Source organism: Peromyscus maniculatus, chromosome 21 (assembly GCF_049852395.1).
Source record: "Peromyscus maniculatus bairdii isolate BWxNUB_F1_BW_parent chromosome 21, HU_Pman_BW_mat_3.1, whole genome shotgun sequence".
NCBI lineage: Eukaryota > Metazoa > Chordata > Mammalia > Rodentia > Cricetidae > Peromyscus > Peromyscus maniculatus.
This window is the reverse complement of record NC_134872.1, coordinates 6,856,822-6,873,853: the sequence shown is the minus strand read 5'-3', so window position 1 is coordinate 6,873,853 and position 17,032 is coordinate 6,856,822. Positions and strand designations below refer to the sequence as shown.

At 48.5% G+C, this 17,032-nt stretch overlaps 1 protein-coding gene across 2 annotated transcripts in view; it reads right to left on the bottom strand.

The window, feature by feature from the left end:
• The window catches only part of Mapk14 (mitogen-activated protein kinase 14), a 63,696-nt gene that overhangs the window by 10,267 nt on the left and 36,397 nt on the right, over positions 1–17,032 (bottom strand). Inside the window, exons 4-9 of one of the 2 annotated variants that reach the window (XM_006983103.4) lie at positions 14,559–14,670; positions 13,811–13,840; positions 13,468–13,515; positions 12,177–12,291; positions 11,704–11,775; positions 2,509–2,588 (exon numbers count right to left, since the gene is read on the bottom strand). In XM_006983103.4, the coding sequence (XP_006983165.1) occupies positions 2,509–2,588; positions 11,704–11,775; positions 12,177–12,291; positions 13,468–13,515; positions 13,811–13,840; positions 14,559–14,670 (457 nt within the window). The remainder of the gene's footprint in view (positions 1–2,508; positions 2,589–11,703; positions 11,776–12,176; positions 12,292–13,467; positions 13,516–13,810; positions 13,841–14,558; positions 14,671–17,032) is intronic. The other variant, XM_006983104.4, reaches the window with a different exon arrangement.

The following is a 17,032-nucleotide window of genomic DNA, read 5'->3' as shown; positions in this document are numbered from 1 at the left end:
GCGAACCAGCCAGGGCAGGATTCAGTTGGGTCTCACCCGCCAAAGTCCTGCCAACTCTCCTTGGGAAAGGCATGCAGAGGACCTGGGTTTCTCTGCTTTTGTCAAACAGGTGATCAGACCCCTCCCGTGTGAGGGTCGGGAACTTACTTTTAAAGGGAACAGAAGTCAGTCCTTTGTTCTTAGTACTGTGGTTTGTTCTTCCCCTCAATCTAGGTGTCAGGACACCATGAGTTCTGTCCCTGGCCTCCATCATGACTATTTAATCCACCCCTACATTCTGCTACTCAGATCTGTGTGCTTGTCCACGCTGGCTTCACTGCTCCACTCTTTCGGAGAGAAATGAAGTATCCACAGCATCCTGTTGACTAGAGTCTTCACTAATGTTTCTTTTTAAAATTTCTGAGTAGTTTTCCTCACTCAGCTTCTCCGCCTGTACTTAGGCATTATGTGCCTCCCTCCCATCCTTACGGGGTTCTGGGGAGGGAACCCACGGCCTTGTCGATGGAACAGCTACAGCTCAGCACTAGTTTTTTGTTTTTTAAATAGCGTCTTACAAATTAGCCCGAGCTGGCCTCAGAGCTGCTATGTACTTGGACCAGTTTCAAACTCTTCACCCCTTCTGCCTTTTAAGTGCTGGGGTTCCAGGCTTGTACATCACACTTGGTATCCTGTGCTTTTAAGTGCTGGGGTTCCAGGCTTGTACATCATACTTGGTATCCTGTGCTTTTAAGTGCTGGGGTTCCAGGCTTGTACATCATACTTGGTGTCATGTGCTTTTAAGGCTCACAAGTATTGGGTGGTGTCATCAACATTCAATCAACCTTGCCCACACTTTTAAACACAGAGACTACCTTGATCCACTCATGACAATTATGTAGGGAAAACTCCTTTCTCATTACTATACTTAACAGAGTAGTATTGAGAGGATGTTTCTTTTGCCCAGGGCTGCACTAGAACTGTTGAAGTGTATGATGCATCCACCTCATGTTAAGATAATGGCGTCTCATTATTAGGCCACGTCTCCAGCACCGTTTCTTAAACCCGAGTGAGGGGTTAGTGATGGGCGCGCATTACCTTTCCCATATGTGGGTTTCAGCACACACCCACAGGCAGAGGGGGGGGGTGGAGGGGGGGTGTGGGGGGTGGGAGGGATGCGGAGCTGCTGAGAGCAGCGCCAGGCCGGGAAGGATGGGCCACCTCTGCAGGGTTCTCTATCTGGCCGAGCTCCTTTCCCAAGATCCACTCTGCCCCACGGTCCTCTTACCAGCCATTCTTTATAACACACTAAAACAAACCCAAAGCCTGTCTTTTCTAGACACCACCTCCTGTCTTTGGCTCTCCATTCCCAGGTTCTGCATTTCAAAAGCACTCTTTGGCTGTGGTCAATACTTCTGACAGCGACTTTCAGAATAATGTGCAAGTGCATGAGATGATTAGCTCCCATTACCAGAACATCTGAGATCAACTGCCTCTGCCCAGTGACTCAAAGCATGACTCAGGCAAGTCACAGCTTCTGGGTTTTCACTTCCTTATCTTAAACAAGTAAATGAAAGACAATGAAATGGGCTCAGCACACCCTTTCACACCCCTCGGAACAGAAATTCAAAGCTGTTCTGAGCTCCACAGGTCTTTATGTGCAGCCACACACCACATGCTGGGTTCTCATCTTCGCAGGCGAGGAACCCATGTGCTGGCCGCCTGCCTCCTGCTTCCTTGTATCAGGAAGTGGTGGGAGGAGGACTGAGGAGGGCGGGGCTTGGCTCCTCAGTTTACTTCCCTAAGGGGGGGGGGCTTTCCTAGCCTCCTCAAAGTTTCTGACCTCAGAAAGTGACCAACAGTTAAACACAGAGTCACCCTCTTAGGCCTCCATGGAGAAAGCATGAGTTCTAAGTGGCCCCCTCATGGTGTCACTGTATTGACCAAGGTCCCTGGAGGAGCTCAGAGCCATCTGCAGATTGTCAGGAGTGGAGCAAGCTGCTTTGTGTGGTCCGAGGGTGGGAACAGGAGCCCCATGGGAGGACACCCTACATAGGCCTCTCCGCCCGCCCCCCCCCCCCCCCCGACGGAAGTGAAGAGCAGGTAACCCTTCAGAGGTGAAGTCAGACTAGCACATGCTAAGTGCTCAGAGAGTAGACTCAGCAGGAAATGAGAAGAGCTTGAAAGTGTGGGCAACTTCAGAGAAGTCAGGGCTCAGGAGCAGACACACATTTCCCATTAATCTCTTGAATGAACTGGAATCTCAGCTCTCAGTTTTATTAGCATACAATTGCCCCAAAGGGGTTCCCATGATTTTAAGTCCACACCCAGATAAAGACAGAATAGAACACACTCATGCATGCAAGCAGGCACATGCAGGCTCACATGTGTGCATACACACGTATACTTCAGAAGTCAGCACACGGACCACACACGCTTACAAACATTCAAAGGTCAAAGTGCAGAGTGATGGAAGGCAAGTGGCAGAGGATCCCCGATAGGGCAGGAATTACAATCAAGGCATTAACTCACAGACTCTGAGGAGATTTTCTTCAGAAGCTCAGCCCCTGGGGTTCCAACGAGTCTTAAAATGAGTTTCAACTGATCAATATCTAATGATGGACTATAAAGGAAAATGTCGGGACAAAATAAAAGTGGAAAAACAATAATGAACAAAATAAAACAGAACAAACAAACAAAACATTCCAACAACAAAAATTAAAACCCCCAAACAAGGCCAACATGGTGAAAGATCCTAGGTGGAAGGCTTCTGCAGGGCTGTACTTCCAGGGCACGCTCCTCCTGTATGAAGGTTCAAAATGCCGCCACACACACATCTGTCAACATCATACAGCAGAAGTAAAGCACAGTGGTTGGGTCTGAGACAGCAGAGAAAAACACACAAGCTGCGCCACTCGTCCACGGGCCCAGCCTGCACCTCACCTCCACCCCGGCACCAGGAGCCAGCTGAGCAGAGGGTGCTGGCAAGGACGGCAGGAGGCCCAGCGGTGGAGCACAGCTGTGCAGTCTATTTGTGACTATTCCCCTAAGGCGTGACCTAGTGAGTCTGCAATCCGACAGTGGGGAGGCCTGCTCTGACCCCAAGCCTGCCCTCGGAAAAGTGCCCTCTGGAGACCTCCCCCACCCCTCTACAAGGCAGAGCATGAGGGACAGCCAGCTGGCAGAGGGCACACAGTGGCTTCTGTCAAGGGTGGAGCAATAAATTTGAGTACACCAGGCTTCAACCTTATGAACGCAAAGGTTTAGCAAACTTCACACACTAAATGCTTTAAGCATAAAGGCAAAGGGCTCAGGATATTCATTCTGGCATCCTGCACCTTGCTGTCTACTCAGAACAAATAAGCATGTGTCCACCAGAAGATCAAACACTCCCCTTGTTCACTGGCCTTTAATGTTTTCTGTGAGCATCTAAACAGCTTATTCAGACCTATGCTGATGATCAGGAGGAGGAAGCCGCCTGACCCCACCAGGCTCTGCAGGACTGGACCCTTTCTCCACCTAACACTCTAAAATCCCCTCCCAACCTCCGATACTCTACCTAAGAACATCCTTATCCCTCTGAGCACTGTGTTCAATGACACCATAGCGTGCATCTGGGAATTGTCTGTGAGCTTGTTGGACCTTGTCCCTCCACCAAGTCCACAGACAGACAAGGCCAGGAGTGTATGGCATCTATCCCCAGTTACTTTCTTGGGTGGGAAGCAGCTCGTTTATTTTGCAGCCTATTCAGCCCAGACTAGCTTTGAACTCAGGATCCTTCTGCTTCTTCCTCTCAAGTGTTGGGTGACAGATGCATGCCATCATCCATATTCTACCCCTAATTTCTAGATTATCATCTGGTACATAAAAGGTACACACAACACTTACGGTGCAGATAGAACAGACGAAAATATTCTTGATTTGGTTTGCACATAGAGGCAAGATAGCATAACTTACTAATGAGAACAGCTCTGCAAACCACAGTTGCCTAGTCATAGGAAATGCCTATGCAATTAGACAGCATCTTGACTTAGGAAAAAACAAACAAACAAACAAACAAAAAACCTCCTTAAACAGGAGAAAATTCTAGAAAGGTGACAGCCAGGTGCAGCCTGCTGCCTGTTTTATACATGAAGTTTTCCTGGAGTCCAGCAAGGCTGTGTGCCTGCTGTTTACACACTGGTTACAGCCACTCTCACAGTTCCCAGTTCACAAAGCCTGCAACAGTTGCTAATCTGGCCCTTTAAGAAAAAATGAACCAACAGACCCAGCAACCGCATCTTACAGAAAACCGAGGCAAACCAGAAGCAAGTCCACTCACATAAGATATTTCTGAAGTTAGAGTGGTTAAAAAAAAAACTAACAAAACCTGCTATAGCAAATGGTCAAATGGGGTGCTCTGAGTGAAGTTTAAAGCTGGTTCCTCTGGGTGGGGCCAGAGGGAGGGTGAGATGGACACCGACTCACTCCGTGGAGACAAGAGGATCTTCCTGCAGATAGAAAAGTCACTCCATTTACATGAATCTAGCTCCATTCACATTTCTATTCTCCAGGAACATGGGATTTGAGTAGCTACAGCAAGATGAAGTGTGTCACAGCAGGAAATACTCTTCCAACTCCCTGACAGGGTTTTACAATGTATGCCTCAGAACTCCATAAAGTGACTGACTGAGTATAGGTCTCCTAACCAGCTGCATTTCCTGCTGTCTTGAAGAGAGGCCAGCTTCATGTTCCCTTTGGGGAAGGTGGAGTCTGGTTGTTTCCTAGCTGCCCTGAGGAACAGAACATGCAGCCTTCCTGACACTGGAGCTCACTCCCCAGCAGGCAGACCGCTCCACAGCTTCTCCCTTGTCTGCATGTAGGAACACTCTCAGGGCGAACACCCTGAGGGACTCCTCAGCTTCACACTCACGCCCCTCTGTGATCTGCCACCAAACCACCTCTGCTTATCTAAAGGACTATTCTAGAACGGGCAAGATGCTTCAATCACAGCCAGTGGTCCAGGCACTTCCAAGCCTCTTTCTGCACACTAGAAAAGACAGTCTCTACTCTCCTTCCCCTCCTGCAGACAGGAAGTCCTTCTGGACATGCTTTTTTGGAGACTGGCCTCAAACTCACTATGTGTCTGAGGTGACCTGGAATTCCTGAGTTTTCTCCCTCCATTCCCAGGAACTGGGGTTACTGGCATGTGCACAGCAATTTAATTATCTGGAGTTCTAATTCATGCTTGACTTTTCTCCCCAGTAATTTATTTAGACCTCTATTACCCACTCCACCTTGTTTTTCCACCAGAGGAAGATTCCTTCCAGTCAGCGTGGCCACCACTCCTTGTCAGCTCAGCCTGACCACTCTGGTTGGGAGGGCAGGGTGGTGCCATCTCCCTCCCCAGCACTGTGCCTGGCACACCCAGGCTGACAATCACTGGTGACCTGGAGACTTGCTGTAATATGCTTTTCTTTTCTTTTTTGTTGCTGGTTTTTCGAGACAGGGTTCCCCTGTGTAGCCCTGGCTGTCATGGAATTCACTCTGTAGACCAGGCTGGCCTCAAACTCAGAGATCTGCCTGCCTCTGCCTCCCGAGTGCTGGGATTAAAGGTGTGTGCCATCACTGCCTGATCCTCCAAACCCAGAACCACACATTCTATGCAAAACTTACACACACACACACACACACACACACACACACACACACACACACACACACACACGAAGACTGCGGCTTTTCGTGTTTGAAGTGTTTCGCCAGTGTGGAGGGCTGTGGATGGAGTCGCTGTCTCACAACCTGGGAGTTGAAGGTAGTAAATACACTAGAAAAGAGAAACCGCCTCAGTAGCAGAAAGACGTGACACGAAGAAAAGCAAAGCATGCAGCGCCACCACCACCAAATCTGTCAATCCTAACACGCCCCGCCGCAGCGCAGCGGAACTCGTCGCAGCCCCCAGGCCCACGGTGGGCTGCCCTCACACCTGTGCAGCCCTTCTTCCCTACACAGAAGGCATGTTCCAAATGCATTTCAATTGGGATGCAATACCACATTTTAACTCATCCATTCCCTGAGTCTTTCTACAAAAATAAGAAGGAAAAGACAATTTAGGCCCAAGGTTACTTTTGAGATCAAGTTCTCTGTAATAGATGCCGAGGGTAGAATGTTTAAACAGGTAAGGGGAAAGGATAATGGATAACTAGATAATTAATGTAACTCAGGCTGACCTCAAACTCACAGAAATCCCCTTGCCTCAGCCTCCCAAGTGCTGGGGTCACAGGTGTGTACTCTCATGCCTGGCTGAACAAGACTCCGGGAGGGAAGGAAGTCTCTCTAATGACAAGACAGGACAGGCTTCAGTGGAACCCGGCCTGCTGCCTTCTCTTCTGGACTGTGTGGACACAGTCATTTTCACTGGCACACATAAATAGCCCTAAGTTTTTTTTGACAAACATGGGACATCTACCCTTTCCTAAGAAAATGCATTTTCAAGGACAAAGGGCAAATAATAATCTCATAAAATACTTTTCTCCCTCACCATTTCCTAAGACACTTGCTTTTTTTCCTTTTTTGAGAAAGGGTTTCACTGTGAGTCCTGGCAGGACTGGAACACACTATGTTAGAACAGGCCTCTACCTCCGCAACGCTAGGCTTAAAGGTATGCGATATCATGCCTGGCATCAGAAACTCTCTCTCTTTTTTTTTAAATTTATGTATTTATGTCTGTGTGTGCAGACAGGCTGAAGGATCTGAAGGCACAGGAGTTGTGAGATGCCTGACATGGGCGCTGGAAACTCAGTCCTGTCCTCTACAGGAAGGGCTGCTGTGGAGCTCATAACCCCCCGGGCCATCTCTCTCTTCACAAACGAGGAAGAGTTCTGGAGACGCAGCTCAGTGGCGCAGTACCTGCCTAGCATGTAGTCCTCCCTGAGTTTAAGAGAAGAACAACAAAAAGTGAGGAAAATACAGGAAACCAACAGCGCAAAGCGATGGGCAGAGATGATATTGCGGGCACTGCAGTGGGCTTGGTTAGCCACCCACACAGTTCATCATCTGCATAGAGCAGACACACGGTTCAATGTGAGTCTGCACATTTGGGAAAGAAGAAAGGACCACCATTGCACTGAGAATGATCTAATACACTGAGGACATTATATAGGTCAGAGCAGCAACCGAGGTGTGAGTGTGACCCAGCGACCGCCTGCACCTTCTTGTTCATGTCTTTTTTTTTAAAAAAATTATTTATTATGTATACAGAAGAGGGTGCCAGATTTCATTACAGATGGTTGTGAACTCAGGACCTCTGGAAGAACAGTCGGGCTCTTAACCTCTGAGCCATCTCTCCAGCCCCAATCATTCATGTCTTTTTAAAAAATCTTTATTATTTTATGTGTACAAGCATTTTGCCTGTGAGCATATCTGCATCATGTACATGCCTGGTGGCCACAGAGACCAAAAGACACTGGATTCCTGAGACTGGAGGTACCCATGATGGTGAGCCATCATGCTGGATTTGAGCATGGGTCTGTTAGAAGAGCAGCGGATGCTCCTAACTATTGGGCCATCTCTCCATCCTACAGTTCACATCTTAAGAGTAACTTGTCCATTGTAAAGGGGGAGGGGCTTCCACACACAAAGGAAATTTACCTGATTACACAGGAAAGGAAAGTAACAAGCTGTGGTGGTTTGAAAGAAAACGGCCCCATAGGGAGTGGGGCCACAGGAGTGGGGCTGTACTGGAGCGGGTATGGCCTTGTAGAAGGAAGGGTGTCACTGGGGGACTGGGCTTTGAGGTCTCCTATGCTCAGACTACACCCAGTATGGCCCAGTTCACTTCCTGTTGCCTACAGATCAAGATGTAGGAATCTCAGCTCCTTCTCCAGCACCAGGTCTGCCTGCATGCAGCCATGTCTTACTATGATGATAATGGACTGAACCTCTGAAACTGTGAGCCAGCCTCAGTTAAATGTTTCCTTTATAAGAGTTGTCATGGTCATGGTGTCTCTTCACACAAGCCAAGGCTGTAATCACTGGTAGAAAAATATATCATCTATATTGGATACACATAAGGAAAAGGCTACATAAATCACTGTTCTTAAGCTGAAGTACCGGGCATCAGTGATTCCAATACCTAACACTCACACATTTCAAAACTGGTGGCATCTGGAAAAAGTTAGGATTCCACCTGGTGAGACAGTCTGAAGTCTCCTTCTTTTGCTATTAAGTTCTGTCAGCTGAACTCATGTGATTCAGAGTCAGTCAGGCTTCTAGAGAAGGGCTTATTCTTTACACAATTAATATCAACACTCTTATTAAGCCAGATGGAAGGGTCTTCGAGAGTCACAAGCATAGTAGTTAGTGGCAATGACTGTCCAACGTCACGAACATAATTAATGCTATTAAGTTATGAAGTTTAGAATTGTTGAGGTTAATTTTGTTAATGGAAATCTTATCACAATAGAAGTTAAAGTAGTGAGTTTTACATTATATACACTTTCCCAGAAAACTCCAATCAGTCATCAGATTACATAAACCACACAGGCTCATGACTATGAATCAACAACACACACACAAAACACATCCACAATGCCTCCAAAGTCCCACCGGGCAGTTCTCAGCTAGAAGACCGTCAGTCCCAAAGGCACAATGACTAAAGAGGTAAACACAACCCACAGAGGAACTGAACCCCAGCAGAGAGGCGGCCTGCAGGCGGTCACTGTGAGCCGCTTGTAAACCTCACGCGCATGGCCTCAGGCCCTCGAGCCTGGCTGCTGTGGGGTCAGCATGATCTCCAGAGTCCTTGAAGGAGCTCTGGAAATCAGAACAAGACAGTGAAGAGAACTTCCTGACTCAAGACCTTAAGAAAAATAGAAGCAGTCTCTAAACTAACTCAGCTCACCCAGTTCAGCTAAACCAAGTGGGTTACCTCCTAGTTTTACTCAAGACAGCAGCCTGGCAGAGCTGCTGAGAGACTTCCCTGGGCTAGAGATGTGCTCAGCAGGTGAAGTGCTTGCTGAGCACTCACAGAGCTCTAGGTTCTAGGTCCAGCTTAGAACCACAGTTCCAAGTCTACCCTGGAGGCTCAGGTGGTGTGAGTTGAGTTCCAAAGGGCTTGGGTGGCCAGCCCTGAATACCAGGCACAGCCACCTAGTATTTAAGAGACCAAGGCAAGAGGAGCACTGTGAGGTTGAAGCCATCCTGAGATACACAGGTCAGCATGGCTACAAACTAAGACTGGCTCAAACCAAACCAAACTCTGTACAGAGAAGAGAGGAAACTCACCAGAGACCCTTGGAAATTGGAGAGACCTAACCACTGCAGGCCCAGGATGCAAAGTGTAAACTCATCCACAACACTCCTAGAAAAGAGCACCTCGAGAACCCCCTGCCCACTAAGGGACACTTAGGAAGTGTCTTCCCAGGACTAAGTCATGGTGATGAGCTACTCACAGGTCACTGCAGCCATGGTCCAGAAAGACCTAGCTACTGCCCAAGCTGGCAACTGACATGATGCTGGGTTTGGAGGCATGCAGAATCCAAGAATTATGGGGTGGCAGAGGTATCCACTAGATTTCCAAGGGAAGCCTGAGAAGTTGCATTCCTTGCGAGTGGCCTGAGAGCATGATTCATGAAGGCATGAGAGTGAAGCGGATGATACAAGAGGCCCCAGCAATGTGAGTACCCAGAATGTGGACTGTGACAGAGCTGTAGGCAGTAAGCCAAGAGAGGCCGGCCATATGGATACATCCAGCAAGGTCACAGGAGCTGGGCTGCCCAAGTCCTTTGGAACTCAGCTCATACCACCCTGAGCCTCCAATGATGGACCTGGAACTATAGAATTTTAATGCTGTGTTTCATGTTGCTTTGGTCTGGTCCTTCCTTACCTTTGGATGAGAACATTTATGCCACTGAATACTGGAACTTTATAATCTGTTTTTAACAGGGGCTAGCAGCTCAGAGAGTTTGCCTTGAGTCTCAGACTCAAGAGGATCTGGACACTTGGACGTGGCCTGAGTGCGTTTTGCACTATAAGATGCATATGGCCTTCAGAGGCTAGGGATTGGATATTCACGGTATGGACCTTAAATGCCTCCTGCTGAAGGTCTGGTCCCTGGCTGGCAGTGCTATTTTGGTGCAAGAAACATTCGGAGGTGGGGCCTGGTGGGAGGAAGTAGGTCACTGGGAGTGTGTCCTAGAGGAGTATTTGTCCCTGGCTTCTTTCCTCTCACACCCCCGCTCTCACTGTTTCCTGCTTTTTGGCCACCATGAAGTGAGCAGACTCCTCTGCCACATGCTCCCACCACCACGATGCTCTGCCTCGCCAGGCACTGAGACTTCTGAGCCCATGAGCCCAAATCAATCTGTCTTCCTTTCAATTCTTTCTCTCAGTATGTGGCCATGGCGAGTGGCAGACACCACCACGGTGAACTCGGCGCCCGCACTGATTCTCACGGCCACCTTCTGAGCTGTACACTAACGCCGTCTCATGTTAAGGAAACCGAGCAACACCGAGGCTGGAAAACTGGCCCAGAGCCACATCATTTGAAGTAAAAGGGCTGAAATCTAAATTCTGGAGCCTGGGCCCCTAACCCGTGAATACCTGGACTATAAAAGTGAGAGACTGAGGTTTCCCTACAGATGTTGCCGTCTGTCTGTCTGTCTATGAAGGTATGTGGTCTGAGACTAGCCAAAGGGGAGCTGGAGAGACTTCACAAGGAGGGAAGAGATCAGAGGGCAGCGTCAGGATCGTCTCAGAGGACAGCATGAGGGGTCGCAACCTCTTAATCTCTCAGCCTAGACGGGAACACAAGTAAACCGAACCCCAAGGGGAGGAAGCTGTTCTAGGCAGTGGAGTCCCAGAGTGGAGAGTGGAGAGCAAGCTAAGCCCGGGGAGGCTAGACTCTGTCCAGCAGCACGCGGAGGAGGAGCAGACAGCACACCTGAGGAGCAGAGGTTCCTTCCACTGCACCAAAGACACTGTCCAACAGACCACGGTCAGGACAGTCGCAGGAGAGGAGCAGCAGCTCAAGCTGTCAGCAAGTGAGCTCACAGACGCAGCGTCTGTCTGGCACGAGCTAACCTGCAGTTGACGATGAAGCACGACTGCTGTGGTGTGTGACACCCAACACCATCTGCAGTCTAGTCGACCAAGTTCTGCAAACCCCTCCTGCAGACTGTTTTTCCGCATCTGTTTTATTTCTCATCTAAATATCCTCCCCCAAGCGGAGCAGACGGAGTTCCCCCAGACCACACTGGACGATATCATCACTAAGCCATGGAACATGTGCCCAGCAGATAGAAGGCAGGGTGCTTGGTGCCCTGAAGGTAGAGGGCCGTGTGTGAGGCTAGGGTGGGCTGGCTTAACCAGGGACGGTGCTGTGTGGAAAACAAAGCACACACCAGGGCCCTCTCCCCGCTTCTGCTGTCTGTTGTCAATCAACAGACAGGACCAGAGTCAGCAGGCGCGTCAGTCGGGTCGCAGCCGGAGGTACAGGTGGCTGTGCACACCCGCTCAGGGTCTGCAGTAGACCAAACTGGCTACTCTGACTTGCGGCCGAAGGACGGCAAGTGAGTTTGAAGCTTGTCTGCTTGGCAAGGTGAGCTACTCCACGAGAGGAGAGACCTCCACAGCAACACCGGAACTGAAGCAAGGGCCCGGGTCTCGCCCACAAACGAGTAAGGGACACACATCTACGACAGCAGAGCACAGCTGGGGGGAGGCAGGGCCAAACGCGTTAAAGGATACGGTCTGTACCAGGGAACAGCGTTCTTCCGGTCAACAGCTCAGCCATGATGCAGCCCACGGACCAAATATCCACTGGAATAGTAATGAGAACACAAGCACAGACGTGGTTTCTATTCACATTCATGGCCACAAATGGGACTCTAACCGGGAGTGAAAGACTCAAATCCACATTTAAGACACCCGAGGTTCAACAACTAATTTTTTTTATAGAGATAAATAAGCTTATTAAAACTGTCACCCACTAAACGAAGGGCTCCATAGGTTGTGTAAGTCAGAATATAATTAAGATAAACGAAGCAAACGTCTCACAAAGGGCAAACCTTTCTTACTGGTGAACGTGGATCTCCTGGGAATACTGAGCTGTCCACCCACTCCCCTGTGGTGAAGACCCAGCCCTGAGTCATCTGGAAGCCACGGGAGCAGGGCCCCTCCCCACGCGGGCCCACCCTGGGCAGGTGACGGGAGCAGCACACCTGTCTGGTTGTAGTGCATCCAGTTCAGCATGATCTCAGGGGCCCTGTACCACCTGGTAGCCACATAGCCGGTCATCTCATCATCAGTGTGCCGAGCCAGCCCAAAATCCAGGATCTGAGGGCAAGAGCAGAAGTCAGGCACAGGAACAGGCAGGTTCTGCAACCTTACGGTACTGCGCTCACTAAGTGGGCGTTGCAGTTGTGACTTCAAACACACGGCAGACAGACTCCAAGGCCCATTAACAGGAAGAAAGGCTACACATTTTGGTGTGCTTAGGAAACGGGACACTAGTGGCAACAGGATGAAAACACTGACACAGAGACGGAGAACTCAATACTTGTAACACCGTCATGTGTAAGATTCTGCAGGATTCCATTTGTATGAAACACTACAAAAGAGTAATTCAGAGTCAAAAATCGTACCAGTGGCTGCCTGGATCAGGGTGAGGGTGAAGGTCACTAGGAGGGGACACTCAGAACTTTCTGAAGTTATGGCGATTACTATGTTATAACTGGAGTAGTTACATGGACCTTAGAACCTAAAAAAGGTGAATTTAAAATGGGGGTATTTACTGCACTTTTTTTTCCATTTTTTTAAATTTTATGTGGATGGGTATTTTGCCTACATGTATGCTGTGTACCCTATGCATGCAATGCCCACAGAGACAGAAGTGGGCATCAGGTCCTCTAGATTCAGGTGGTTAAGAGCACCATGTGGGTGCTGGCAAATGAGCCATCTCTACAGCCCCCTGCATGTTATTTTTTTCCAAAAATTCATTTAAAAAAATAGTACTACTACTTACCTTTTACAGACAGCTAATTCACCTATGTCTTATTTGAATCACTAAGTTTCTGCCATTTTTCTTTTTAGAAGCTTATCTAATGTTTTAGGTGTTTTAGGAACGCTTAATTGCCATTCAGATTATAATACCCTTTACCACAATTAACATGTTGTATTTCTACACCCCCCCCCCCCCAGGGCTTCTTTTGTGTGCCCTGGCTGTCCTGGAACTTGATCTGTAGACCAGGCTGTCCTGAACTCAGACTCCACCTGCCTCTGCCTCCCAAGTGCTGGACTAAAGGCGTGTGCCACCGGAAACCTACTTCCAAGGCCATTTAAACAGCTTGCTTAGTTAGCCAACAGTTCCAAGTTCCAGAGTCTGATATTCCTGAGGACAAATGGCTTTTGAGACTGAAAGTCATGGCTTATGAATCATTTTCTCTAAGTCAGCTAGCTGGTCAGCTAAGGAACGGCCAAGGGACGCAAACAATTCCATGTTTTCTTTCTTACCTTCAGCTCACAGTCTTCGTTCACAGCCAGGTTACTAGGCTTTAGGTCCTAGGAAGCAAGTAGAGGGACAGTATCAGCCTGATGATACACAGTCCCCCTGACAGGTGCAGAGGATGCAGACCCACAGAAGACCTCCACGCTATAGTCAGTGTCCGAGCCAAGGCCCCTTCCTTCAGCAGGGACACAAAGGTAGGTGCTCCTTTACCAGTCTACACTGAGAGCAACGTCGCGGTCAATCACTATTTCCACAGTTAAAACTCAAGGTTGAGATCTCAACTAGATGCCACCCCTCTAGCCCGGCTCACACCGTCAAAATAATCATCATTTAAGGCACAGTACATACCCTGTGAATGATGTCAGCTGAATGTATATACTGCAAAAGAGAAGAAAGTGAGGTGAACGAAAACCACTGCCAGCCTTCCCATGTCACACCTGACAGCACGTCTGCCGTGGTCTCCCTGGCAGTGAGCACTGTCCCTGCTCACCGTGGGCTGTCACTCCTCAGGCCATTACACTGTCACCCCCACTCCACCTCCGGAGCTGTCACCCTCTTTTCTCCACGATGACCTCAGTAAGAGTTATGATGTGCTAAGTATCCAAGGTGGTTTAATTCTAAAGCAGCTTACCAGCCCCTCCTACAATTAGAGTAGCTTCCCCGAAGAGCACCTCTCCCCACAAAGACCTCACTCTACAACCCTGGATGGGGCACTCATCATGATGCCCACAGTGGTCTTCCTTTCTCTCTCTCAAGTCCTGAGAGGGAATATAAAGACCAGCGCAGGCCTGAGGAACGTTTTAAAGCCTCAAAGCACACTAATCAGACACCAGGTGCTATCAAGAAGCTACCAAGTTTTTGGTATGGCTAACAGTTCCCTTCTCTTGGATATTCAGACTGAAGAATCAAAGGAATGGATGACACAACACTTGGACTTGCTTTATAGTAATATGTGGTCTAGGAAATACAAGAGCAGCAGGGTTGTTTGACTCTAACTCTTCTACGTTTTTCCTAAGAAAACTGTCTGTTCTAAGTCCTTACTAGATGGAAAAGAAGGGAGAGTTCTTTCCCCACAGGACACTGCTATTGCCTGTACCTTCAGCCCTCGGAGGATCTGGTAGATGAGGAACTGAACGTGGTCATCAGTAAGCTTCTGACACTTGACGATGTTGTTCAGGTCTGCCCCCATGAGATGGGTCACCAGGTACCTAGAGACAGAAGAGGAGTCACATAACAGTCTGGGAAAGAACACCCAGCAAGCACACAATGACCTGCAAGTTGGCAATCTAATCTCACCACATTTATACCCACTCCTGCTTTTCCAGGTTCTGGGAAGGAAAGAAAATAGCAAAGATGGAAAGTACAAAGACACACGGGCCACTGTGGGCAGTCTTCTTTGTCTTCTCTTTTCTAGGACAAGTCTCCTGTAGCCGAGGCCACCTCAAACTTAAGTCAAAGATGACCCTGATGCCTGCCTCTCCTTCCTCCACGATAGGATGATGACTGCACTGTGGAGTTCTGAGTGAGAATGGTCCCCACAGCTCCTGTATTTGAAGGCTGGGTCCCAGTCAGTGGAACTGTTTGGGAAGGACGAGGAGGTGCACTAGCCACTTTTATGCAGTGCTGACACAAGCTAGAATCATCAGAGAGGATGGAGCCTCAACTGAGAAAATGCCTCCTTTAAGATTGGGCTGTAGGCAAACCTGTACCGCGTTTTTTATATTAGTGATTGATGGGGGAGGGCCCAGCCCACTGTGGGTGGGGCCATCCCTGGGCTGGTGGTCCTGGGTTCAGTAAGAACCCATGGTTTGCAGGCTGAGCAAACCATGAGGAACAAGCCAGTCAGCAGCACTCCTGCACGGCTTCTGCATCGGCTCCTGCCTCCAGGTTTCTGCGTGAGTTCCTGCCTTTGCTGCTTTGGATGGTATGGAACCGTGAGTAAAATACCGCCCCGCCTCCCAGGTTGCTTTTGGTCATGGTGTTTCGGCATAGCAAAATTAACCCTGACTAAGATAGGAGGTGTGTCTTTGTTGGAGGAGGTGTCACTGGAGGTGAACTCTGAGGTTTCAAAAGCTCACATCAACACTCCCCACCCCCAGCCATAATGATGGACCCTCTAAAACTGTAAGCAAGCCCCCAATTAAACGCTTGCCTCTAAGCTGCCTTGGTCATAGCGTCTCTTCACAGCTACACCACAGTGCTGGAGATCAAACCCAGGGTTTCAGGAACGCCAGGCAAGCCCTCTAGCCACACCCCAGCCCCAACAGTGTTCCTATTTTTGCAGGAGAAATACACAGTCTAACTAATAATAAAGGATTGTATTTTTATTTTACCTCATTGTAAATCTATGTTGTAGGGTTTTTTTTTTTTTAATTTAATTTTTATATGCATTGGTGTTTGACCTGCATGTCTTTGTGAGGGAATCCGATCCCCTGGAACTGTAGTTACAGACAGTTGTGAGCTGCCATGTGGGTGCTGGGAATTGAACCTGGGTCCTCTGGAAGAACAGCCAGTGCTCTTAACCGCTGAGCCATCTCTCTAGTCCTATGTTGTAAGTTTTAAAACAGGCATGCCCTTAGATTTTCAAAGTGTAATTCTCTTTTTTTCAGGAATGACTAGCAAAAGGGTGTTTATTGGTACTACCCTTAGAGGAAGCAGGAACAGGGCGGTCCAGAGCTTCCCACAGGTGTGGTGCTGACCTGTCACCCTGCCTTTATGTGGTACGATGGGGAGTGACTGCATTCAAGTTCAGCAGGTTTGCCACAGAGATTCCAGACCCAATGTCTTCACCCCTCCATTACCGCAGCAGCCGGCACGGGCACATCAAGAGCAGAGCAGAACCACAGGCTGCGTCTGTGAGTGAGGGCAGGTGTTTCTCCCCCAGGAGCCAAAGCTCAGCTGCTTCTCACAATGCTCAGGGCTCTGCTATCCTATGAAGATCAGAGGCACCTGGGCTAGGTGTGACTTTAAAGTGAGATTTTAGCTGATTTCCTAAAACCCGTGTGTTTACACTGCCTTAAGGAAAAAGATGAGCTCTCCATGTAATTTAAAGAGTGAATTAGGAGGCTGGAGAGATGGCTCATCAGTGGAAACACTTCCTGCTCTCCAGAGGACCTAAGTTCAGTTCCCAGAATCCATGTCAGGTAGCTCACAACTGCTTGTAATTCAGCTCCAGATACATATCCTCTAACATACACATAATGTAATTCTCAAAAATATAAAGAGTAAATTATACTCTTCGAAGTGTTTTCATCAAGGTAGTTTTTATTTCAGTGATGTTCCAAGTCTCAAAGAATATAATCAGAGGCCAGTCCATGGTCAGGACCCACACTGTGGAGAGAGAACTGACTCCTGAAAGTTATTCCTTGGCCGCCACATGCATGCTGTATGGCATGAAAACTTACCCACATGCACACATGCATACACAAACTAATAAAATGTTAACATCTGACAGAAGTTACAATAATGCAGGGTACCTATCTCTAGACAATTTCTCTGTTCCTTAATACTTAATGAAGAAAGACTGTCAAGAGCACACCACCCCCTCCAAATCCCAGCCATTCATTTTTG